The following is a 25,762-nucleotide window of genomic DNA, read 5'->3' as shown; positions in this document are numbered from 1 at the left end:
GTAGCATACGCTGCTGTGAACATCTCAGCCAAGTTTTGCTGTCGTACGCGGTGCATGGAGCTCGGAAGAGGAGCGCGAAGTAACCTTTCTCTCAAATGATCTCTTTTCACACAGAAGCCTGCTTCTCACTCTCTTCTGGACGCTTTATTTCGTAACAAAGTGCATTCTCTGCAAAATCCTCAGGGCTGAGTTGCAAAGGCAAGTACAGTTATACAATGAGTACTTGTATGCTCATCTACACGTCACCAGCCATCCCACTGGGGCTGAGAGAAAGGCTCGAGAACTTCGCTGAATTGTTTGCCAAGCAACCGAGTTCCTCTGGAAGACCCAACTGCTCCAGCTTCGTACTCTAGTGCCTGTGAGACAGCGTTCGCCCAAGTGTCAGATTCACAACCCGGAAAATTTGAGCTTGCCCCAGCCCGTCACTGACGTGCTTTCCCTGGGACCGAAGTTCACGGTTGAACCAAAGTGTTCCCCGCCAGACCTCCTGGCTACCGTTAGACAAGTCTCCCGACGTGCTTCTGAGCAAGAGTATGAACGCTGCATAGCAGACGGCGTTGATGTCCTGAGCCGCTGTAAGCCAACTGTTTCAAAACTTCCTGTAAAACATGTTACTTGTTTTCTAAAAGACGAATCCTTGTTTGTGCTCCCAGCAGACAAAGAGGGTGGCTTCGCAGTCTTGTCTATTAAGTTCTATCAGGATAAGGAACGACGCACGGTTTCATCCTTTTTTGATTGTCAGAACAGGGTTTCTTTGAAAAAGGTCAAAAGCAAAGCTAAGGGCATTTGTCGCAGATTAAACCTGGAATCCGTTCTAAAAGGCATGTCTAATGCAGAAAATGATTTTCTTGAAGTCTTTTTCACTGCGAAAACACATAAAGTTGATATACCTTTTAGGCTTATCATTTTAGAAAATGGTACCTGGCAAAAATGTGTCGCTCTTTTCTTGCAGAAAAACCTAAATTGTTTAAAAGTGGATGATCCGTTTCTTGTAAAAAACTGATGCAGCACAGCAATTTGTCAGCTCACGATGCAATGCAAGCCTGTTTGCCTTTTCAATTGACGCTAAGGACCTTTATTATTATATACCACATGACTCATTACTTCACTGCATTGAGGAATGCATTAATGAATTTGGCCCTTCTAAGTTCCAGACTCAGTCGGGCATCAGTGTCAGCGGCTTTTTAGAATTACTTTGCTTTTATCTTCAGTCGACGTACATCTATTGGGATGGTAAAGCTCATCTTCCAAAAGAAGGCATTTGCATTGGATCACGCATCGCTCCCATGATCAGTGATTTGTTTTTAGCAAAGCTTGACAGATCTCTTTCAGATGCATTCATTAACACTAACGTCTTAGCTGCTTTTAGATATGTTGACGACTTTTTAATTTTTCTTAACACTGATGCCAGCGCGTACAAGTCTGATGCTTTTTTAATTCTGGACACAAAGAGCAAATGGTTTAGACTACTTGAACTAACCTATGAATTTTCCGAGAATGGTGTAATAAGGTTCCTTGATGTCAAGCTATTTTTGCACAAAGGGTGTTCCTGCTGGATGTACTACCTCCGTGGTAACAAGCCTCTTCCTTTTAACTCCGCGCATTCAAAACTTATAAAACGCGGCATTGTTAGATCATGTTTCATTAATTCCCTAAGAAAATCCTGCGAACACAAAATGGCCAACAGTTTTCGTGAGCAATCCGAGAGGTTAACTTCGGCAGGCTACCCAATCCTTGCGCAGGTCTCTGTTGCTGAAGGCCTGCTGCGCAGATCTTCGTCAGAGGTAAATGTAAATCCTGATGGACCAACTCGGGATAGGCAAAAAATTGCAGTAATTCCGTACATGCATAGAATCGCGCATAATCTGAAAAAGGTCGCTGAGCGTGTAAACGTCAAAGTTGTGTTCTCTGGCCCCGGAAATACTAGGCAACCTATGCAAAATGACCGTCCCAGCATCCAGGCCCAAACGAGAGTGCCGTATCGCACATCAAAAGAAACCTATAGATTGCATAGACAATGTCGTTTACCGGATTCCCCTGTCTTGTGGGAAATATTATATCGGACAGACGGGCCGCTGCATAAATGAAAGGCTGAAGGAACACAAATACAATGTAGACCGCGCAAAACAGGGATGGCTTTCTGCCCACTGCTGCGCATGTGGATGCAGGCCAAGATTGAAAAAATGTAGCATCGTCGCGAAACACAGAGACCATGTTACACGGGAGATAATCGAAGCGGGGGAGAAATTCTACGGTTGAGGGATGGTTGCGTCAGTACCCCCTCTGTCGCTCTCACTGACAAGGAGATCAGATACCTCTGGCTATCACCACGTTGAATTTTGTGTGGTTTTGTCGTGGCGTTCTGCGCATGGTTGGTGTGCTATTGTATGACTGTATAAATAGCGATGCTTTCTGGAAAAAAAATAAACTGTTGGAAGTTCAGCGCTCTGTTCTCTCTTCTGTCCCCTCTGTTGGCCTTGCGCTGTTAACGTACTTTGAAGCATTGCTACTAAGCTCGTCAGCATGCTTACTGGACGGAACTAAAGCCCCTCTAACCTAAACCCCTTGTTTTTCTTGTTTACTTCTTGCTTGCGAAAGCAAGTCGACGGTGGTACCCCTTCGAAAGTTCCCGTTGAAGCTTTCAGGCCAGGCGCGCGCCACTGGCGGCGACTGCGCAAAGGGACATACGAAAAGCAGAAGCATTGTGGAAACCCTGATAGTGATTACTACTAGGTGCCAATAGCACTACTTGTGCCGGCCAAGAGGGAAGCTACATCAAATTAAAAAAAAATAAAATGGGGCTGCCTAAAGGAGCAGTATAAATTTCGCGAGGCACGAGAGCAGCAGTAGCTGTTACCAGACGGCGCCCTTGATGATGGCATCGACGCGTGTCAGGGCCAGGCTGTGGCTTTTCACATCTCCCCATTCTAGCGACCCTTACACCAGATGCTGTTTTTTTTTTCCGAAAGCCTAGCGCTTCGTGGGCAATCAGCTGTGGCTACAAGGAGTGTTGCAAAGATAGACATTTCCTCGGGCTCACGTAAGCCGCCTTACAAAGAGCTTTCTGGTGATCGCAGCACAGGCAAAGCTAAATGTTGGAACAAGTTTCAGCAAAGCTGATTGGAAGATCCTTCATTATGACTTGCTCTAATGAACTACACCTACCAGAGCTTCATACAATTTTGTCCCAACAGCATCAGAACTGGCTCGTGTATTAAAAACTGAAAAGTGAGTGACATTTCACTGGCACTTTCACAGCCAAGTATGATCCTCGAAATGTGTTTATCTGGAGCTGGAAGTATGACTTAATTTATGGATTGCTCGGGAGACTAAGGTAATAAAAGGTTTGAAAGCATGAAAAACTGACAACACTTTATGCCTGAGGTTTAAAAAATAATCGTTTTATCAAGGCACTGTTCACGGTAACAAAAATGTCAGAGTCGCCAGTAGATTTTTCAGACGCTCGATTTTTCAGACCTCAGTGATGCTACTGCGGACTTATGATTTGGAGCAATTTTTGGAGCATCAGAAATTTCATTTTGGAGCACTTTGGAGCAGGCAATTTGGCATTTTGGAGCAGCTTGGAGCAGCTGATTTTTCACATCCTGAAGTATTTCGAAAAAGCGAGTTGCAATTTACATTCAATTACCTGAATAATTCTTATGTTCTCACGAGAAGCTTCGTAAACATTTCCGTCTATTGCAGATCTCGTGGAGAAAAAAATGCACTTGTGTGCATGCGACACACACAGACACAAATTGATATCATTTCGTATATTGCTAGTTTTCCCAGATGTCATCGGTAATATTCAGAAACAGAAATGATGGACACATTGGCAGCACGCAGTTATTATAACCACGTCATGCTGCGCTTCAAACAAGCTACTAGCTGCGTTTCCGGAGTAGATAACGGCCGCCGATGAATCGCCAATTAACCTTGAAGCCGCGAGCCTCGGCAGAAACCGCACTTTGCCGTCGAGCCGCCTTGCAAGGCAGACAGAGGCCGCGTCGGCGCCGTGCATGGCACTGCTAAAGTCACTGGAACCTAGAACTTTGAAAGTACCGCAACCGCCGGAGCGAGCGCAGGCAACACTGCGCAGAAACGACGAGCGGCTCTTCCTCGGGTTTTCTAAGCTTGCTACACTGAAGAACAGCACGATGGCTGCCGCAGTGGGCCCTGTGAAATCCACAAACAAAACCGCATTTCGTTTAGCTAGATACGATGTAAATTACAAGTACAGTAGCCGACGGATTGTTCGGACTCCAAAAATTCGGACTTGTTGGATATTCCGGACTTCATAGATGTACCGGCAGGATTCCCATAGAGCTAATGCATTTTCGCGAGCGATTTTTCGGACGAATCTAGGAGCCAATGAGCCACGCTACCCGATTTCGGAGGCCGCCATGTTGGATTTTCCGCTGGCTTGGCTTCCAGTGCCCCCCTGTATAGCCTTCAAGATCAGTAGACGCATGCTATCCCCTCGTCTCCGAGGCCATGCCCGCTCTTCCTTGGCTGACGAAACGTTCTAAAAAGCTGCACTTGCTTTTCTTTTCTTTTTTTTTTTTCGGTCCATACACTGTGTGCGGGTGAAAGCTTGCGAGGGTCAGCCAGCAACCGCAATTTATTCTTACGCACGCGAGAGAGGAAGGCGGCCGGAGGCGCGCGCGGACTTCGTTCGCTCGCGGGGCACGGGGAGAAGGCGGCGGAGACGGTGGGGAGTTGCATTCTGCTCTTGCGGCTGCCGACAGAGCTGCCGCGCGGGCACCGTATCTTGAAAGCGATCTGCTATGTGGCCGAAGTGTGCGCCTGCGATCTGCGATGGGTACAAAGGGCGTGCGCCGAGTGCCACTAGCTTCGTATGTGGCGGTGTTTTTTTTTCGTTTTTTTTTTTCGACATTCGCGTTGAAGCGAGAGAATAGACAGCGCGAAGGTCAATATGCCCGCGGTCATCGAGCGAGATGTGTTCATGTAACCTGTGCGCGCGTGACACCGTGCTTATTTAGTTAGTAAGCGCATATTTACAACTTTATACGGCCGATAAAACTAACATCCTTACTTCGTATCGCTGTCTATTAATTGGCTATCGCAATCGATGCTCCGCCAAAGTGCGACATTTTTCTTAAGCCGCTATAAGCCTCGTAATTTTTTTCTCTTGGGGGGGGGGGGGAGTTTTCCGGACTGTTCGGTTTTTTGGACTGCTCGATTTTTCAGTCCCCGCGAAGTCCGGAAAATCGGTCGGCTACTGCACTCGGAAAGTGAAGCATTCAACTGTGCGCCACCCGTTCTAAATGCAAAGCGATCCCGATGCTCGTGCGTCACACAAGATTTTTTTTTCCGGATGACTAGGTATCAAGTGCTGCCACAAAATCGTTTATACGCGTGGATATTATCGCTTTCTAACGTGGCTACTGATTTAACCGTGCACGAAATGTTTCATACAGATCTATTTCTACGAAAATAAACGGTCCCTGACTGCACTACAAGAAAAGGGATGCTAAAACAGAATTAACCAGGTCATGTTCGTGTTGTTTTAAACAACACACGAGAAAATCTATATTTTAGTTTTCAACATTGGCAGCTCGATCGATCTTTATTGCAGTGGTTACACAGCCGCCCGTATTCCGTCGCTCTTCGAGCCACATTTTGCTCGGTTCTGCATACTTCTGAGCATCTCCTCACTTTGTTTACTCAAGGCAAACCGCAGTCTTCAAAGCAAATGCGCGAAGAAGCTTTTCCACCACATTATGGCATTTAGGGAGTTCGAAGATATACCGCAAGGAGCTTGTCAGCTTGGCGATATCAACAAGTTCACCAAGTGGGAGTGAACTTGTCGCTCTTTATCCGGTGCAGCCAGAGATAGCACAGCGCTTGCTGTCGCTCTTTACGCTTAACTGGTATCGCGAAAAGCGCTTTCCCGGACTCCTGGCGGTTGCTGCACCCGAACGTGCGGCACCCGGGCATTTCCTTTCGTTTTGTTTTAAGTCTACGAAAGTTAAATATACACTAAATTATACAAAATGCAAAATCTGACCTCGTTGATGACTCGTACGCGCGGCGTGTGCGAGCGATGTCTGTCTGCTTATCTCCTCCGGCGCGGCTTAGATCCGCCATCTATAGTGGAAAATGATCACCTGACTGCAACTGACCAATCGGCGGCATGGCGGCTAAGAGAAAAGGGCTGCGGTACATTCCAGGTTCCAGTGACCTTAACTGGGACGTACGCGCTAGAGCTTTCTCGTCTCCTGTTTGCAGCTAAGGTTGCAACTAAGGCTCGCCCTATCGTCACGTTGAACGTTTTAATTCCCCGGTGGTGCAATTGGCGATAGATGCCGTCAAATCCGAGACTGTTTGGCGCAGTTAGGCGCAATTTTCGTCGATTGTATCAGGATGGCGCAGTAAATCCCAATTGGCGCACTTTGTCGCAGTTGGCGCAGGAGTGGAATCACTGAGACCTGCATGATTTCTATGACACCACCACCTAACCCTAGCACGAATGTGTCACAGCAATAACACAGTTTGGATGCTGCATGGTGTTTCGGGCACGAACCATGCTTGCAATGCCGAAAACATGACGGCCATGAACTAAGTTACCTCTTTGTCGAGTGGCACAAAACGGCAACTTTCTGGTTAGGCCTAGCAGTTGAAGCAGTGCGGCCAGCAGAGTGCCTGGTGACCAGCCGTCGCGGGACGCTCGCTGCCAAATGTTCGCACTAGTAGACCTTAACAGTGACCTAGCGTGAGATCAGTCGCATGGGCTAAACTGACGACATAGTAGTGGAGTAAGGATACATGTACGGTCCTCCAAAAGGTTTGTCGAGGGCGACCATGTTTAGGCCAGCGGCTTGGCTTTGTTGGACAGCAGTCAGCAAGCCAACGTGCTGATCCAGAGTGATTCCACCGAAGGCACATACGTGTATTCGCGGCGGCGTATGTAATTTATTGTTGCTCTCGTGCCTTGCACTGGCACGGCAATGCGTTGATGTGTAATCAAAATTTGCAGGAGCTCCCTTTGCTGGCCCGTTGGAGGCACCCTGCTTGCATTTCTTTCGCACAGACTTGATATATATATGTATATATATATTTTTTGTTTTTTGCCGATAACTGCATTAATCCTTGTAGCGAATATCGGATATAACGACGGTATTTTCATGTCCGATGCGACTTTGTTATAACAAGGTTTGACTGTATTCAGTGCAAAAGTCATTCAATTTAGCACACACAAATTAAAGCTTTGGATCAAGTGCTTTGCCACACTAGGAGTATTGTCCTGCAGGTCTCAGTGGTGCCACAAAATGTTTTGCACAAACGTACGTACACATGGCTATACTTTTTACATTCAGTACATAAGCTATACAGCTGACTTTTTACATTCAGTACATAAGCTATACAGCTGACTGCAGCATTTTTCTCATAGCACGGACACAGCACTATGTCTTCATACAATATTTTTCAAAGTAGACAATTTGTGCAAATTTTCTCTAGGACCATACATGTGTCAATGCACTGTAGAAGAGGTAGTCAACCTCCTGCAAAAGAAATTCTCAGGGAGTTCTTTGAAACTCTTGTGTATCGGATAAATTTTTTTAGGAAAATTTAAACCTTCGCAGGTTGCCGTGAAACAGCACTTTCTTGACCCGTGAGTTCAGTGTTAGAAATCCTAGTGTGACGAGCAAAACACCAATGCATGGTACCACTATTTTCCACAAAGCTGCCACTTTTCAACTGGTTCATCTCACAGGTGTTGTAATAAAGAATAAAACTGGATGTAAGCTATGCTGTAAGCTGCTCCGGCTTCTTACTTCACGCAAATTAAAAATAAAGCTACGCTTTGCTGTGGAACTGTTTTATGATCTTTAATCTTAATCCATTCAATGCCAAGTTACTCTTTAATACTGACACAGCTCTAAAAAGTACACAGGATTCTCAAACATGTTTTGAAATGCAGCTTCTATGATGACTTTTTTTTCCATATGTATTCGCATCCTCTTTTTTAGGTTGATTTTTATTCCTACACTGTGTTTCATTATGCTTGTCAATGTGTCAATACTTCTCAATGTTTATTACCGTATTGTACCACTCTACAAAAATCTTGCATAAGATTGCAATATCCATAAATAATACGTACAGTACTGTCCTAGAGGGACTATAAAAAATTTTATGACTCACCTGTTTTAGGCTTAGATTCTGATACTTCTCAAATGCATCTGCAGGCAATGAACCAAGTTCTCGAATCTTACGCATGCACTCTTCTTTCTGAAACCACACAGATGAAAATGAGTAACAGCTCTAACGTGATAAATGGAGACTAGATTTTTAAGCGCCTAAAACAGGCACTTAAGGCATTGTTCTAGAAGGGAGTGAAATACACACAATAAATTGTTCACAAACCACAATCCATTTTATGCATTGAATGTGTGCAGACCATTTTCACGGTAAGAAAACAGACTAGCAAACACTTGTGAGATCTGAAAGGCAGCAAACGTATTAAGGACACAGAGCTTTACTGGGTAAACGAGAGACCACTTTCAATCCACATACTGCAGCCAACATGCTTAACCCTTTCTGGAATGTGGTCACACCAAGCACGCAAGTTTTGCCTGTCGACTTTGAAATGGTGTGCACTTTTATTTGAGAAGGATAAACAGTAGCGCTAAAGAAACAAGGACGAGACGAGCACACAAGACTGGCGCTTACTTCCAACTGAAGTTGACTGAGGAAACGCAATATTTATAAGTACTTATAACTATAGTGAAACCCACTTATGATGATCCCAGATATAACGACCACCATTTCAGTGCAATTACGATTTTCCAACCCTGCTTATTCAAACTGCTTCCAGATATAACGAATGCTTTTCAAGTCGCCGTACTGTTAGAACCAACACTTCGAACCCGGTCAAGGTAAAAAATAAGGTGCAAATGAAGTACCAAAGCACGAAAGAGTGACCAAACTGGGTGCACTGCAGCACGCGCTCCGCTCCAGTCCAACCAAGAGGATAATAGGTCCTTCGAGATGAGCGAGCGACTGCCACGCATGACTTTTGGAAGACCTTGTCAAGAAGGTCACTCGCTTTCAAGGCATCCCTCCGGGAGGAGGCGCACAGCATAAACAGCATGGCAGGGGGCGTGCACTGGCCCGCGCGCATGCTAGTGTGATATCGGATGATAGCACGGCAGCAATCTCATTTCTGTGCAATTGTCCATGCAGCAACCCGTACATTATGCAAACTTGAACGATTTGGGATGACCATCCATGTCCTTCCACCATGAGAACAACAGCCGCTCAAGAGTTCCTGTCATTACTGGGTAATTCCAGGAGAGATCAACAGCGGTCCGAAACTTCATATCTTAAATTCCATTGAATATTTTAAATTTTATGCACTTCTCACTCGGTAGCACGAAAGTGAACTTGGCTTCTTTGGCAAGTGGATCACTTAAGAAAAAATAAATGCCCAAGTTATTCAGTGTGGAGGTGCCATTTTCATGCACCGGGCATTCTTGAAAATTCACAACAATGTAAAATGTGCTTCGCTCCCTTGCGTGCACGAGATAGAGACGTGATCGCCGGCTCACCTTTGCACACTTTCACTTGCACATACAGAATACGGCACGTGACAAAGAATTTATCGCCCTTAGATTTTATATGGAATCTCACAGCGACGGTAGAAATGTTCTTGGAGTGTTTATGTAACTGCTATTGCAATAAAACGCGTCTCGCATGACGTGAGCCTCACGTTGTGCAAGGCACGTTTTTCAGGCATGTCAGCGCAGTGGCCTGCATGATAGCAGTGAGGAGGTAGCGTGGCTGGAACGTCGTCAGGTCACGGCCTTCCCAGGAGCGGAAGAGGACTTTACATCTTTCTGTGGCTAAATCAGAGCGTGAACAACTCAGACAAAACTAAAGGCACGAAAAGTTCGTGTCGAGTAGTTCGCGCACTGATTTAGTCATGCCTCCATGCCAACTTGCCCATTTTCCCTTCTGTGGGTAGGGCCGGCAGTTGCTTGATCTTTTGTGCAGCTGTACGGAGCGCGTGCAGCTGCGTCAAGGAGCTGTGTAATGCGGGAGTTATGGCGATCTCCTGCGTATCTAAATATGACTCCTCCAGCTTCATCGCAGTCCTTACAACAGACAGAAGGCATGCTTAAAAACCACTTCAGTGGCACAGAAAAGCATGGAAGCACTTGGACGTGCTACATGCAGACTTTGGAGATGTTTTGAGAATGATGAGCGTGACCTCACTGCTATAAATGTAGCACTGTGTAAAAAACAAGTACTGTATTTGCATGTAACTAACGTGACAACGAATATAACGTGAGGCTTTCGGTCTCTACAAAAAAGCACGCCGTACAAAATTGTGCTAAATTTTTCGCACAGGACACGCAAGCGCAATGCCACAAATTTACAACCAACACAGCTGCTATGAGTAACAGGTTAATGCCCACCACTTCACTTTCCTGGATTTTAAAGTGAAGCTTTTTTTGTGGCATCTCACGGGTTTTGATGCTGCATTCATCACACTGTGTGGAGAGTGGTCCGCTGATAAGGTATTCCCACTACAGGCAATGCTACCAGCTGCAGTGGTGGAGTGGACGCGTAATTCACAGGCTTCACTTCGTGCCACCAATGTAAAGATATCATGATAGCTCATGATATCATGATACCATCAGCCACGAGATCATGAGAATTGCAGCTTCTGCATTGCTTTTGTGCAAAATAGAAACAGAATTTTGCTGATTCATTCAGTAAATAAAAGCGTGTTGACGTAAAAAGGATTTGTTTTTGTTTTCTTGATACCTTCAATAATCGACATTCGATTAATTCGGACATTTTTTCGGTCCCGTAAAATCCTTATTAATGAGGTTTTACTATAGCAGTGTCATTCTTGAACGCAGACAGCCGCAACTTGTTACATGCGATCAGAGCGCGCAGGAAGCAAGGTTAAACAGTTCAACGAGTCAGCAGCCGGATGGAGGAAGGTGGCGGGGAGGGGTACTGGCCTCCCCGCCATTGTAGTTTTCTCACAACGGCTCTGCCATTTCCCTATTTTGTTTTTTCATGCAACCCGGTTATCACAATTATCGGTTATAACAATGGCATTTTCGTGGCACTTGAATATAAGCGGGTTCGACTATACATGAGTTGGACATATCTGGGATTGACTATACATACCACAGACAGTGAGCGACTGTGCTGAAAAGCCTCGTTATCCAAGGGATAGAGGAACTTGCGACTCACCTTCTTCAGCAGAACAGACTGGCGGCTCGTCATTTTCTCAAGGTCTTTGGCATCATCATTGATCCGCTCTTGCCAGTCACGTTCTTGGCTCTTCCAGTGCTCTAGCTGTGACTGGAGGTCCTTCTGTTCCTTAGTATTTGCTTCAACCTGCTTTTCCAGTGCTGAAAGCAATAGAATGCAACTACTGTCACTCAATACTGCAACAAACCAGTTATTTCAACAACAGTTGCTAAGTATAAAGAACAGAGGATTTGAGGCAAGATTTAACAGTAGTGGACATAAAAATGTCTGTTGTGATCACTACAGCGAAACCTCGTTATTTCAAACTCCAGCATGACAGAAGAACAATTAAAATAAAACTGAGTTCGAACAAAAGAGAGCCCCTTCAATATCGTGCTCGATAATATGCATTCTACAGCGTGCAATACAGACACTGACCGATCATTCAAGATCGGTGAGGTCCCAATAAAGGTCCAAATAAATGGAGCACAAAATAGCTAATTCACCAGAAGATACATCTGTTCCACATGCAGCCACAAAAGCTGGTCAACGCTTTGCTGCACGCACGCGCTTGAATGTGATTTAATCAGTCTGTATTTTGACCGCTGTCATGGGTGTTGCTACATACAGATGACCGTACAATATCCAAAAGCATCAAGTCTCCATTCCCTTTCTCTTCGCCAACAGTAGCCATTAGACCGTTCCCTCGCCCTGCCGCCTTCTCAATGGAGACATCGGGGGTGAAGTTGGTGCTGCTTGAAGCTGCTTGATGATTGCAGCTGATAAGGTGTCCAAATTTTTTTTGAAACTTACTGAATTATTGGTCAGCAACTGTACCATATCATTGAGGCCTAGTGCCATATCATGCATTTTTGGAAGCACTGTCTCAGGAATTACGGATCGCACAATTATGCAGAAAATTCTTTGAAATTGTGGAGTTTTCCATGCCAAAACCGTGATCTGATTATGAGGTATGCTTTATTGGAGAACTCCGGAAATTTTGACCACCTGGGGGTCTGTAACGTGCACTCCAATGCACAGCACACGGGCATCTTTGAATTTCAGCCCTATTGAAATGCCGCCACCTTGGTCCGGATGTGATCCTGCGACCTTGTGTTTAGCAGTGCAACACCATAGCCGCTAAGCTACCACAGCAGGAAAGTGGCTCATTCGAGGTGGGAATGCAAAGAGATGGATAATCATACTGGTCTGCCCAGTGGACTAAGCGCCTATCAGATAATGCCACAGCATTTAGCGATGTGCAATATCTTCAAAGCCTAATTGATTACTGCATCATAATTGCTTTTGAAGCGCTGCACGTGATGACATAAAGGACAAAATGCTGGTCACACGCCACTTTACCCCTGCATGAACAAGTGGTGCATGCAGTTCAGATATATCACAAAGCTAAAAGGCTCAATTTTCGTGGCGTGCTTCGTTATGGACAACTTTATGTGGCAATGAAGGCAAAGCTACGGAGGCAAAGTGTGCACAAGTAAGAGCGCTCCAGAAAAAGTTCCACGTTCTCAGGCATTAGTTTCAAGTAGCTCTGAACCATCCCTTGGACTTGGTGAAGAAACACGATCCGGGGATAGCATACGCTGCTGTGAACATCTCAGCGAAATTTTGCAGTCGTGCATGATACGCGGAGCTCGCTAGTGGAGCAAGTAGTCACCTTTTTTCAAACACTCTCTGTTATACAGAAGTCTTCTCCTCACTCTTTTTGAGGCTGCCATATTTCGTCATATAACAGATTCCTATATGTGTCTGCTATTGGCCAATAGCTCACATCAATCAAGAAGGGTGTTTGGATCAGTGCGCTTCTTCCTAGTGTTACGGTGTATATTTATTGACACAGTTTGATAAACAGGCTGAAGTAAGTAAAAATCTGCATTTCAAATTTCGACAGGAATTACATACTTCCGAAAGTACGACTATTGTACTATCATCAAATATCTGCTAATGCTCGGCCACGCTGAACACACGTAAAAATGAAACTGGCCACACTGCTTAGAGGTTTCAAAGTCGTCGGGTCTCGCTCATTTCTATTATCTTTGAACACTAAACTAGCTTCAAACCATGCGATACTTAAGGTCAGACCAGACGTACACTTCTCAGTGAGCACTCACTCCTGGCCGCTCCTGGCTAGGCGCCTTAGCAAACTTTGCTTCGTATTGAGCTATAGCGCAAATGTGCACTTCTGATGTGGCTACTATCCGTCGGTCAAGCTGCTGCAAGACAAAGCTGGTCCACACCACCTAGCATGGCCAGACTGGAGCACATGAGCAAGAGCGTGCACTCCAGCCTTGTTTGCAAGTCCGCAACGCCAGTCGCACAACTGGTAGGAAGAGCCCGGATTATCGCAAATTGCGTTGCATAGTCTGTAGCGACAGCGACCCATCTGTTTCCTGAGACGGACAGAGGAAATGAGATAAGTAAGTAGAGGCCGACGCGAGGAAACAACTCATATGGAACGTTGAGAGGCTGAAGATGGCCAGCAGGCGGGAATAGTGGCTTTTTCCAGCGCTGACAAAGGTCACAAGAGGCCACACAACACCGCACAGAGCAGGGCAGGAAATCCCTGGCCAGTAGAAGTGACAGCGTGCACGATCGTGTGTGCGTGAAACGCTGAAGTGCCCCGTTGGCGCTTCATGAAGCTGAGTGAGAACAGTCAAGCGGAGGTGTGCCGGAATCGAAAGTAAGAGGTCAGGACTATCAGAAAGCAAACTGTGACTATGTAAAGTGTCATCATGTAGAACAAAGAGGCGGAGAGAGGCATCAGGAGCATGGGAGTTGAGACAGTCAATACAGTATTTACTCTATTGTAACGCGAGGGGTGACTTTTCATTGCGTCCATCCAAAAAAAAAAAAAAAAAAAACCCCTAAAGTAACGCGAGACCACCGGATGAATGACAAAGTCGCAGTTTTGCACGAAAGGCGAAGCATCCATTGCGATAGCAAATTAGTAGAGAGCTATACAGAGTAAAGATAGTAGTTTTATCGGCTGCATAAACTTGAACACATTTGCTGACTAACTGAATAACAAGCATGGTGTCAGCTCACACAAGCAAACATGAGTAGATCACACTCGACGACCGCAGACAACCACTGTAAAAACGCTGGTGTGAGCAAGCACGGCAGCAGCAGCGAGCGAAGGTTCGTGCGGTCTATCGCTTCAGCAGAAACTTAAGCGGTGAGAGCACAGCGCATACAAAGGTAAGAGCCGTGTGGAGATCGCTTTCACGATAGGGTGCACGCGACAGCCCGCAGCCGTGCACCCTCCCTCCCGCACTGCCTTCCCGCTTTCCCCTTTCGCGTGGGAGATTGAGTCGCCAGTTCCCTTTGCGCCCGGTCACAAGATACGCATTTGGTGCCGCAGCTAAAAGTCGCCTCCACTCCCTCCCATACCCCCACGGCCTTTCGCACGACAGAAGACGCCGCCATTGCTCTCTGCCCTGCGTTCGCTCTCCGTGAAAGCGCGTGTCCCTCACGCGCTTTCACTCGCACATTTCACTCGTTGATTAGATTTGGGTGCATCCTTACATTTTTTAGACAACTTGAATTTCAGTATTCAAATGTAACACGAGGATCGACTTCAGGTAGCAAAAATCTGGAAAAAAACTCGCGCTACAATGGAGCAAATATGGTAATCTTGCGTAGGACAGGGTTATGGCATTGTTCAGTAGCAATGTTGAAGAGCTCAGAGATACCAAGCATGCAAAGAGTGTCGGTCAGTGCAGGTTCTGGTTGGTCAAAGAGGTACCGGGAAAGGCAGTCGGCATCCCGATGCAAACCGCCAGACTTGTAGATGACTGTATATCAGTATTCTTGAAGTCACAATGCCCAGCGTCCAAGGCGGCCCGTGGGATCTTTGAACAAAGATTGCCAGCAGTGTGTGATGGCCAGTGGCAACAGAAAAAGGTCTGCCATACAGATAAGGGCGAACTTTTGCAACGGTCCAAACAAGAGCGAGGCATTCTCTCTCTGTAATGGAATAATTCGACTCAATGGCAGAAAGGAGGCGGCTGGCAAACGCAATAACACAATAACGCAGCCACATAAGTTTTTATCAAAGCAATTTGTGTTTTTATTGAGAAAAAAACCTTGCACTCGGCTGCGCAACGCTTGAAACAGCGAAGCTGGGCGATCGTAGCCCAGCGTTTTCCGGAAGTACACGCAAACTTTTAATCTTATTACTCATGATGATGATAATTTCTTTTCACGCGTCTCGGACTAACAGCCGTCACTGCGTGTTGCATAGCGCAGCTTGTAAGACCCACATCGCGTTCCAATGCCAACACCGCATTTCAGGAGACCCGCTCCATGAATGCGTCTCTCTCTCACTTTCATAGCACGCAAAACCTCGTCACCTCGCAGAGCACAAGCGTATGAACACGCCAGCTGTGGACGAAGACGACGACGCTTGAATGCAATCATATGGTTCGCATAAATGCTTGCTCTGCGGGCGTGGCTGTATAGCCTAGTGGTTACGACGCTCGCTTTGGGACCGAGGGTACGCGGGTTCGAATCCCACCTCGACAAGAAAGTTTATTTTCTTTTCTTTCTTGGTAGTGTCTTGCTATGCACCACAAATTACAGCTGGCTTAAACAGCTTCGCTGTTAAAAAATTTTGAATTTGAGTCGCACATTGCATTATTTTGGTTTGCGCTTTGGCTTAACCTTATAGCATGTTGGCGAAAATACAAACCAACTGAATATGGTGGTGTATCCATAGCATATGGTTTTCGGTTCTTTCTTCCATACTGTATTTTTTGTATATTACATATAAATGCGATTTCAGACATAAGTAAACATCTAACAATATAATTGGCTTTAATAGCCCAATGTCCCCAATAATAAACAGCTGTACAATAATTATTGCATGCTGCTCTGACAATCAGTTGGCTTAAAAAGAAATGAGGTCTCAACCATGAGGCTTTGGTGGCTAAAGGAGTAGGTGCGCCAACCGAGCGTAGTTCACTGCTTCTCCACATCATGACGCAAAAATGGCGCTATGCTAAAAAAATTTTGTCGACAAAGAAAAGTTTACCAAAGGTGCAATAATGTGGTGCTTCCGCTCATATCTATAATATAATGCCCGAGAAAATAAGAGCGAACATTATTTGGGACTGTGATCACAAAATGTGATTATGACCGTAAACCCTCGGAAAGATCAGAGCAACAAGCTGCGAATGAACCCTGCACAAATTATGACATCAAGATTTTGTGCCAGCGCTTGCGGAGCTTGTCATCGCGTACGCGTTGCACAATGCTCGGTGGTCACTGGATCTGGAAGTGGAAGGTTCCACAGCTGCTGCATTTTCTCTTTGAGCGAAATTAGTTTTTAACACCACGCTCAATAAAGTTTGATAAGAAGCATGTGAATTTCTGTGAAAGGAACCGATGGCTGCACCCCATAACTCTGAAGGAAAGGTAAGTTCGCTTGTTCCTGAAATGTACGAAATATTGCCACCTACAGCGTAAACGGTTCTATGAATGTATTACAGTGCAGTCCACTTATAACGATATCAAGAAATGCGAAAAATCCCATCGTTATAACTGATCGCTATATCTGGACTGCCGTAATAGAAAGGAAAAAAAAAAAGGAAAAAACTGCCGAGTATATCTTGTAGTCCCGAAACCAAATTGCGATAAGATATTAAGATATCGACGTTGTAGAAAGTAGGCTGTGAAGAATAAAACATTTATTTATACCTCTAAATAGCGCCTCAATCGTTCAGCGCGCTGAAATAGAAATCTGCTCTTGCTTTTGCAGAAGTTTTGGTTTCACAACACCGTGTGCATCGCGTCCAGCTCCTGTGCGAACACTGGTGGCAATAATTTAGGGTGCATTAAATCAATGAGCGATTCGATCAACGACATTACATTTTGGTTGAACATCGCGGTCGGTTTCAAAGACGGGCCATTGTCAATATCGACGTCACTGCTGCTGCTGTCGTCGCCTCCGACACACAACGCCGCCGTCTGTCGCAACAACGATCGCCCCATTGGAGATCTCTTCGCAGAACGAGGCAGCACTATCTGCACTCGGAAACTCCTCCATCGAAGCACCGCCTATTTCATCGTCGGTAGCGACGTGCTCCCAGAATTCGGTAATGTCAGCGGCTTTCACCGTATTGGTTTCGCCCAGGGGGGTTTCGTCCTCGCGCACAAAGCCCGCTTTTTCCGTTGATCGGCATGGCCACTGCTTCTAGCCTTCATGATCGTGGCGTTCCTGGTTTTCATAATCGTCGATAGCATTGACTGCGCGAGCTCGTACTTCGAGTCTCGCAAAATTTGCAGTTTCGTTTCGAGAGAAGCAGCTTCGCGCCTTGACAGCGCACCTCCCGCTGCGCTTTCGCGGCGCATTTCCGCGCTCGCTGAGAGAGAGACAGCTTGTTTTTTTTTTCACTCCCTTCCTCTCCTATGGATGCTTGCACGACCGCCGGCGACGCAAAGCAGCTGGCGCCATTTTGTGCACACTGCGCCAACTAGTGATGCTATCCTTGGCTTTCACAATCGACGCACGAGCGGGATGCGCTGCGTATTACTGGCGGCCGATACGAAGTCGAGTAGGCAAACTTTTTGCCCCACATCAGTTAAGGGCAACTCAGGAACGGCAAACTTTACGATTATTCTGCATGAAAAACGCCAACGCCTCCCAGAAGCAAAATTTCGATCGTTATATCCGATATGCGGTGAATAACTCATAGTTATATATGGGTTTTTTTCTCATAGCCCTAATGCATAAGTTGATACTGTTAAGTCGATTTATGGTTATAACCGATATATCGTTATATGTGGTATCGTTATAAGTGGACTGCAGTGTACGAAGCTTTAGGAAAGGTGAACGACAATTATAATTACATAGGAGCTGTAAATTCAGCACGAAGTGCAACATCCTTGCTTCAAACAGAGTTCTTACCAGCCGCGATGGCTGGGTGGTTATCATTGTATTGCTGGTTCTGAGATCAAGGGTTTGTGTCTGCCATACCGGCCTCATTCTGATTGGGTCGGACTACAAAATGCTCATGTACTTAGGTTTACGCCCACGTTAATAACTTTCAGGTGATGCAAAAAGTATTCTGGAATGCCCCACTGCGGCGTCTCTCATAGCTATGCCGTGTGTTTCTGGACGTTGAAACTTGATATTTGATTCAAACGATACTTGGCTGCACCAAACCTACGAGAAATTTACTCACTAGTTCACAGCCTATAACTCCAAAATAACTCCGCATTCGTTGAAACCGCTAAAGCTTTAGTGGGAGGTTCTTGCATCGAAGCTAAAAAAATAGTTCCAGCACCGTGTTTTCTGCAATACTACAGCTTTGCTTGCATTTCGCAGAATGGTAATTGAAGCATACATCATAGCTGAAATCAGTAGCGATATATCCTCGAACACGCATTTTGTCTTTCCTGTGTACACACACCCTTCCCTGCATACGGAGACAACGGGTGCAGGAGAACCGTTCTACTGACTGCAGCGTCATTTTTACATCATAATGCGGAGAAGTGGTGAACTACGCTCGGTCGGCACACCTACTCCGCTAGCCACCAAAGCCTCATGGTTGAGACCTCACTTCTTTTTAAGCCAACTGATTGTCAGACCAGCATGCAAAAAGCACAGCTGTGTATTATTGGGGGCATTAGGGTATTAAAGCCAATGATATTGTTAGATGTTTACTTATGTCTGAAATCGCATTTATATGTAATATACAAAAAAATTTCCTCCCCAACATGCTATAAGGTGAAGCCGATGCACGAACCAAAATAATGCAATGGTGGGACTCAAACTCATTTTTTTCTTGATAAAAACGCAAATTACTTTGCTTCAAATTTCTGTGCCGAAAGTTGTTAGGCTTCTCAATTATATCCGCTTTTCTGCTTATTTTTTCATGGACCACCTTAGTGTGTTGCCAACGTATAAACATAGGCAAAACTGGCATTTTTACCAAATTCAGGCTTTTCTTTTAGAGCCTGTGCGTAGAACATAGGCGAAAATAAAACTTTAGAAGATAGTACGGTTTAGGGAAACTTCTATAAAAGAATTCCAGGTTTTTTTCCCTGACCGCTTTTTGTGAAAAACTTTTCAAAAACGCTATATTTGCGCATTTTCACCTCGATGCTTAGCTCTTTCTTTACCACGGCACTAGGCATCGAAGTTTTTGAGCACATATTTTTAAAAACGCTGCGTTCCTGGACTCGTAGCGCCATCTCGGTGAGTGTATACAAAGTAGAGTTTCCGTTTCTGCGCGGTTAACGTTTTTACCATGCAGCGGGGATTTTTAAAGGGCACGCGAGCTCAACAGTTGAGGCGCACTTGTGTGGTGAGATGGCGTCGACATCCGGTACCGCGCACGCTTGAAAGAAAGCCGTGTCGCTTGATCCCGACGATCCTAGAAGCGACCTTTCGGACTTTTTGAGCAGTGATGACTTGGACATCGATGTCGCCTCGTGGGAGTTTAGTTCGGATGAGGAAACTTCAGCAGATCAGCCAGCAAGTTTCATTTTCGCCTCCCGTTTTGTTTATTGATATCTACAGCCAGCTCAATTGCCTTGTTGGTGTCCCAACTATGATTTTCTTTATTTATGGTGTGTCCACTTCATTTGAACAAGACGTGCTGCCAAAAGTTTCGGCCCCAGAGAGATCTGGGCATTGACCTCGGGATGACACTCCTGTCCATCACGGCAGAGGTCGTTCATGCTATATATAAACACCAACAAATATGCACGGACGCATATCCTTGACAAACCGACGCAGAACATTTTTTTCTCTGAAGATATGTCTATCATTACGAAAGTTTGCTGTAAAATTTCATTGTTTGTGTTTGGTCATTTTTATTACATATTTTGTAATTACTGTTTCTTTTCCGAAATGTACTTTTGAAACCTGCGTTTAGTACTCGTGTTCTTGTATATAATATTATGCTGTAAATTAATCTTTTTGTTGTTTTTTTTTTGAAAAAAAAAATCGTAAGTAGGTCACTCAAAAAGTACTTTATCTATGGGTATAATTCTTTTAAGAACTGTTGCCAAGGGATATATCAACAATTTGTAGATTTTGGAATTTCTCTAAAAAAAAGTTTTGCCAGAGATGTCACTTACTGAAATTTTCTTTGTAAATTTGAGTTTTTTTTTGTTTAAGAATTTTTTTTTGCAAATCACTTTTTCTGTATATTTGTAAAACAAATATTTTTTGAAAGCACGTTCATTTACCTTCACTTTTGTATACTGCACTAATTGGCAGTTGCACAATAAATTCCTAACTCAAACATACAAAAAACAGCCAATTTCACCATGGTAAGGAAAGAGTTAGGAAGAAAAAACAAAGTTATGTTATGAAACTGTTTTATAAAAACAGGAGAATATTCAGACAAAGCAAAAATGCAAATTTTGAAAGAATGCGCAAAACGGTACATTTTTGCCAAATTTCTTTTTTGCACCTGCTTTTGCAGCATTAGTAAAATTTAAATGGCCCTCATGTGCCCAAAATTTTTTTTCCATTCAAAATATTTTCTGAAAATTCTGTGCAAGTAATGCTTATATACGTGTGAATTTTTAAAAACTATTTGTTGAAGAAATTTGTGTCTCGAGCACCACGGCTGGGAAAGTTGGCGTGGAATTACCCTATATATATATATATATATATATTGTAATGGGGTTTATTGACGACTCAGAAACGCGACCGTCTCAGTTGAGCGTCGGACACCGAGAGCGCGAGCCCGTCTTCGTCGGCGGGCCGATGATGATAGTGCGTCCACAGGGCGCGCCAGTCACACAGGGCGTCTTCGCTACAACTGCCCCCTGGAGAAGAAGGAGCCATCCTGGCGACTCAAGGAGAGGAGAGGACAAGGGGGTCGTAATAGGGTTTAAGTCTCTGGACATGGACTGTCTCGCGTCCATGACGCCTCAAGTCAGTAGATGGCATTAGCGGCTCGACGACGTAGTTGACCGGCGTCGTCTGTTCAACGACGCGGTAGGGACCGTGGTATTGAGCGAGGAGTTTAGCGCATAGACCAGGGGTGCTTGAAGGTATCCACAGCCAGACTAGTGAGTCCGGCTGGTAGGTGCAGGGAGGTCGGTCATCATCACGACGGAATTTTTGGAGACTCTGATCTTCCGCCGTGAACAAACGGGCCAGCTGACGGCATTCCTCGGCATACTTGGAGGCTTCAGACAGAGGCGTGCCCTCTGATGGGTCAGGCCGGTAGGGGAGAATGGTGTCGAGCGTACATGTAGGTTCACGGCCATATACGAGAAAGAATGGCGAAAATCCCGTTGTGGCCTGTGAAGCGGTATTATAGGCGTACGTAACATATGGCAAAACGAGGTCCCAGTTGGTATGATCCGATGCCATGTACATGGGTAGCATGTCGCCCAAAGTACGATTAAACCGTTCTGTTATGCCGTTCGTTTGCGGATGATAAGCTGTACTGGTGCGATGGACGGTATGGCACGCGGTCAGAAGGGCGTTAAGAACTTCGGAAAGAAACGCACGCCTTCTGTCACTAAGAAGTTCCCGCAGTGCCCTATGACGCAGTATGAAGTGATGCAGTAGGAAGGACGCAATGTCGCGGGCTGTCGCTGTTTGCAGTGCCGCAGTTTCTGCATAGCGGGCGAGGTGGTCGACAGCGACAATAACCCAGCGATTGCCAGCTGATGTGCAGGGAAGAGGGCCGTAGAGATCGATGCCGACGCGGTCAAATGGTCGGGACGGACAAGGAATGGGCTGTAAAGGACCAAAAGGACGAGGAGCAGGAAGCTTGCGTCGTTGGCACGCTGTGCACGAGCGAATGTACTGTTGCACAAAATTATACATGCCACGCCAATAAAAGCGGGAGCGAAGCCTGGCGTAAGTATTGAAGAGGCCGGCATGGGCGCATTGCGGGTCTGAATGGAGAGCGGAGCATACATCTGTGCGCAGATGGCGGGGAACGACGATCAACCATTTGCGACCGTCGGAAGCGTAATTTCGACGATAGAGAACACCATCCCTCAATTCGAAATGAGAAGCGTGGCGGCGGATAGCACGTGAAGGGCGTGTTGTTGAAGTGTCAGAAATGCAATCCATAAGTGCCGCAATCCAGGAATCTTTGCGTTGATCCACAGCCATGTTGACGGGCACAGGCGACGAAAACGCCGATTCGATGGCTGTAATGCAAGTCATGTCACTTGGTGTAGGCGACCGAGAGAGGGCATCCGCGTCGGTGTGTTTACGGCCAGACCGGTAAATGACGCGTATGTCGAAGTCTTGTAACCGTAGAGACCATCGCGCAAGGCGGCCTGACGGATCCTTTAAAGTCGATAACAACCATAGAGCATGGTGATCAGTAACGACGTCGAAGGGGCGGCCGTACAGGTAGGGTCGGAATTTTCCAAGGGCCCAGATGATAGCCAGGCACTCCTTTTCGGTGACGGAGTAGTTAGATTCCACTTTCGTTAGTGTTCGGCTGGCGTAGGCTACTACGTATTCATCATGCCCACTTTTTCGCTGTGCAAGCACGGCACCAAGTCCTACGCCACTGGCGTCGGTGTGGACTTCCGTGGGGGCCGTGGGGTCGAAATGGCGCAGTACGGGAGGCGAAGTGAGCAAACGCCGCATGGTTTCAAACGCATCGTCGCAAGCTGTGGTCCAAGTAGAAAGCCGTGTGTCGCCGCGAAGCAGCTGAGTCAATGGAGCAATGATGGAAGCGAAATTCCGGATAAAACGAAGAAAGTAGGAGCAGAGCCCGATAAAGCTCCGAAGTTCTTTCAGGGACGTGGGTTTCGGGAACTCGGCGACGGCGTGAAGTTTCGAAGGATCAGGGAGTATGCCATCTTTCGATACGACGTGTCCGAGTATAGCAAGCTGCTGGGCTCCAAAGCGACATTTCTTCAAGTTGAGTTGGAGGCCTGCCTCGGTGATGCACTGCAGGACTTGTTCGAGACGGTACAGATGTGTGGGAAAATCTGGAGAAAAGACGACGACATCATCAAGGTGTAGTGAAGAAGAGGAAGAAGTGCTCTTGCGTCTGTCGCTGTGCGCACCATCAGCGTTCGTGGACTGCCTCGATTGCGTGAGACGTCTAATAAATCGTCATATCACATTTGGTGGAGGTGCTGCAATCCCCGACCTCACCCTGGAACTTCGCAGCCGAACGTTGCCGACTGCTTCAGCCGCTACCATGCTCGAGCCGACCGACAATCCGCCAGCAGCTTCCGCCGCGCCCATCATTTGCGGTGCCGTCCAGCGGCAGCGGGACCCCCCCGTCTTCAGCGGAGCCGGTGAGACTGACGTGGAAGATTGGCTCTCTACCTATGAGCGCGTCAGTGAGAACAACAAGTGGGATGACCCGACGAAGTTGCGTTCCGTCATCTTCTATCTTGCTGACGTTGCGAACCTCTGGTTCCGCAATCATGAGCGGGACCTCCAAACCTGGTCCGCTTTCAAGGCAGCATTCACGGAAGTCTTCGGCCGCCCAGCCTTACGGAAGCTCCGTGCTGAACAGCGTCTACGCCAGCGCGCTCAACAGCCCGGCGAGACGTACACCAGCTACATAGAGGATGTCGTCGATATTTGCGCCCGCGTCGATTCTACCATGAGTGAAGAGGACAAGGTGAAGCACATCCTCAAGGGCATCGAGGACGATGCATTTCAAATGCTTCTCGCGCGAAACCCTTCATCTGTCGCAGCTGTCGTCACTCTTTGCCAGAGCTTCGATGAGCTGCGTCGCCAGAGGGTCCTTGCGCGCAGCGCTGTTGCACCCGGCCACTCTCTCTCGGGCCTCACGCTTCCCTCCAACTCCTCGCCTGAATCCTCACTCTCCGTTCAGATTAAGGATTTTATTCGTGAGGAGGTGGCGCGCCAACTGTCTATGCTGCCTCTCAGCGATCGACCCCTACAGCCTGACACATCTCTGGCTGCTCCCATTCGGAGAGCCATTCGCGAGGAACTTGCCGACTCGCTACCTTTGGCTCAACCATGTCCTCCCGTGGCGGCACCTCTGACCTATGCCGCAGTCGCAGCGCGACCTGCGCCGCCGACATTCGCGTTTCCTGCGACAGTGCGACCTCAAGCAGTGCCAACTCCCGTGTCGCCTCCTATTCCGCCTCGAAGCCCAATTCAGAACCCTTGGCGCACACGCGACAACCGACCCATATGTTTCGCTTGCGGTTTCGCCGGCCATGTCGCGCGCTTCTGCCATCGTCGCATGCCACCTTCTAACCCTGCTGTCTCAACGCCTGGGTATGGATATTCCCACGATGCTACCGGCCATTCCATGCATCCCGACCCAGAGTATCCGCCGTCTTCTCGACGCCCTTTCGGCAACCATCGTTCTCCGTCACCACGTCGTCGCTCGCTTTCCCCCTTACGTCGTCGCCAGTCACCTAGCGAGGGAAACTAGTTGCTGCAGTTCTGCAGGCACGAACTGCCAGCTTCGCGACTTCTACAAGGCCTGCACAGTCGCCACACAATTTACTGGACGTTTTGGTTGAAGGAACCGCCACAATTGCGCTTATTGATACTGGGGCTGCGGTTTCTGTTATGGACGAAAAGCTTTGTCGTAAGCTCCGCAAGGTCACCACGCCGTTGTCTGGTTTGCTACTGCGTACCGCGAGTGCGCAGCATATAGCACCGCTCGCTCAATGTACCGCAAGAGTGCTCATTGCCGACGTAGTTTATGTTGTTGAATTTTTCGTGCTTCCTTCATGTTCACATGACATCATTCTTGGCTGGGACTTCTTGTCTCACCATCGTGCCATCATCGACTGTGCTCGGGCCGAAGTGGCGCTTTTCCCGCTTTCCGAAGCCTCGCTGCCTGACCCTTCTGAAAGTACAGCCGCCAAGCTCACAGTTGTCTCCGATACGAACATACTACCCGAAATGTCGGTTCTTGTGCCCGTATCTTGCTCCGCCGCGCCAGACGCTACGGTGCTTTTTACACCATCGCCTATTTTTCTACGTCGCAAGGCTCTCCCTCTACCATTTGCCGTCCTCAACACTGTATCTGGATTATCCACTATGCTTGTGTGTAACCCGCTTCAATCCCCTGTGACCTTACTGCGTGGAGAATCCCTTGGTCGTGTTCAGCCCCTTGACCCGCTTCACATTCTCGATACTTCCGACGACATGGCCTGTTATGAGCTCGACGCCCTCACTTCTCCATTGCTGTGCGCATCATCATCATCATTGTCGTCGTCGTCAGACGTTCTCGAATCTGCCTTGGACGCCGATCTCCCACCTGCGTACCGCCAGCAAGTCCTCGCGCTTCTTCAGAATTTTCGCTCGTCGTTTGATTGCGACCAACCATCCCTGGGACGTACGGCGACCGTCACTCACAGCATCCACACTGGTTCCCATCCACCATTACGCCAGCGGCCATACCGCGTGTCGGCAGCCGAGCGACAAATCATTACCGAGCAAGTCGACGATATGCTGCATCGTGGCGTCATTCGGCCTTCCCAGAGTCCTTGGGCGTCTCCTGTAGTATTAGTACGCAAGAAGGACGGCTCAATACGCTTCTGTGTGGATTACCGTCGGCTCAAT

General features: G+C 46.9%; 1 protein-coding gene across 1 annotated transcript in view; it reads right to left on the bottom strand.

The window, feature by feature from the left end:
* Positions 1-25,762, bottom strand: part of LOC119456360 (structural maintenance of chromosomes protein 3-like) — a 248,837-nt gene that overhangs the window by 99,823 nt on the left and 123,252 nt on the right. Inside the window, 2 exon segments of the mRNA XM_037718076.2 lie at positions 8,167-8,253; positions 11,236-11,396. Of these exon segments, the coding sequence (XP_037574004.1) occupies positions 8,167-8,253; positions 11,236-11,396 (248 nt within the window).

This window comes from Dermacentor silvarum, chromosome 1 (genome assembly GCF_013339745.2).
Source record: "Dermacentor silvarum isolate Dsil-2018 chromosome 1, BIME_Dsil_1.4, whole genome shotgun sequence".
NCBI lineage: Eukaryota > Metazoa > Arthropoda > Arachnida > Ixodida > Ixodidae > Dermacentor > Dermacentor silvarum.
Note: the sequence above shows the minus strand (reverse complement) of the source record. Positions and strands in the feature narration are given on the sequence as shown.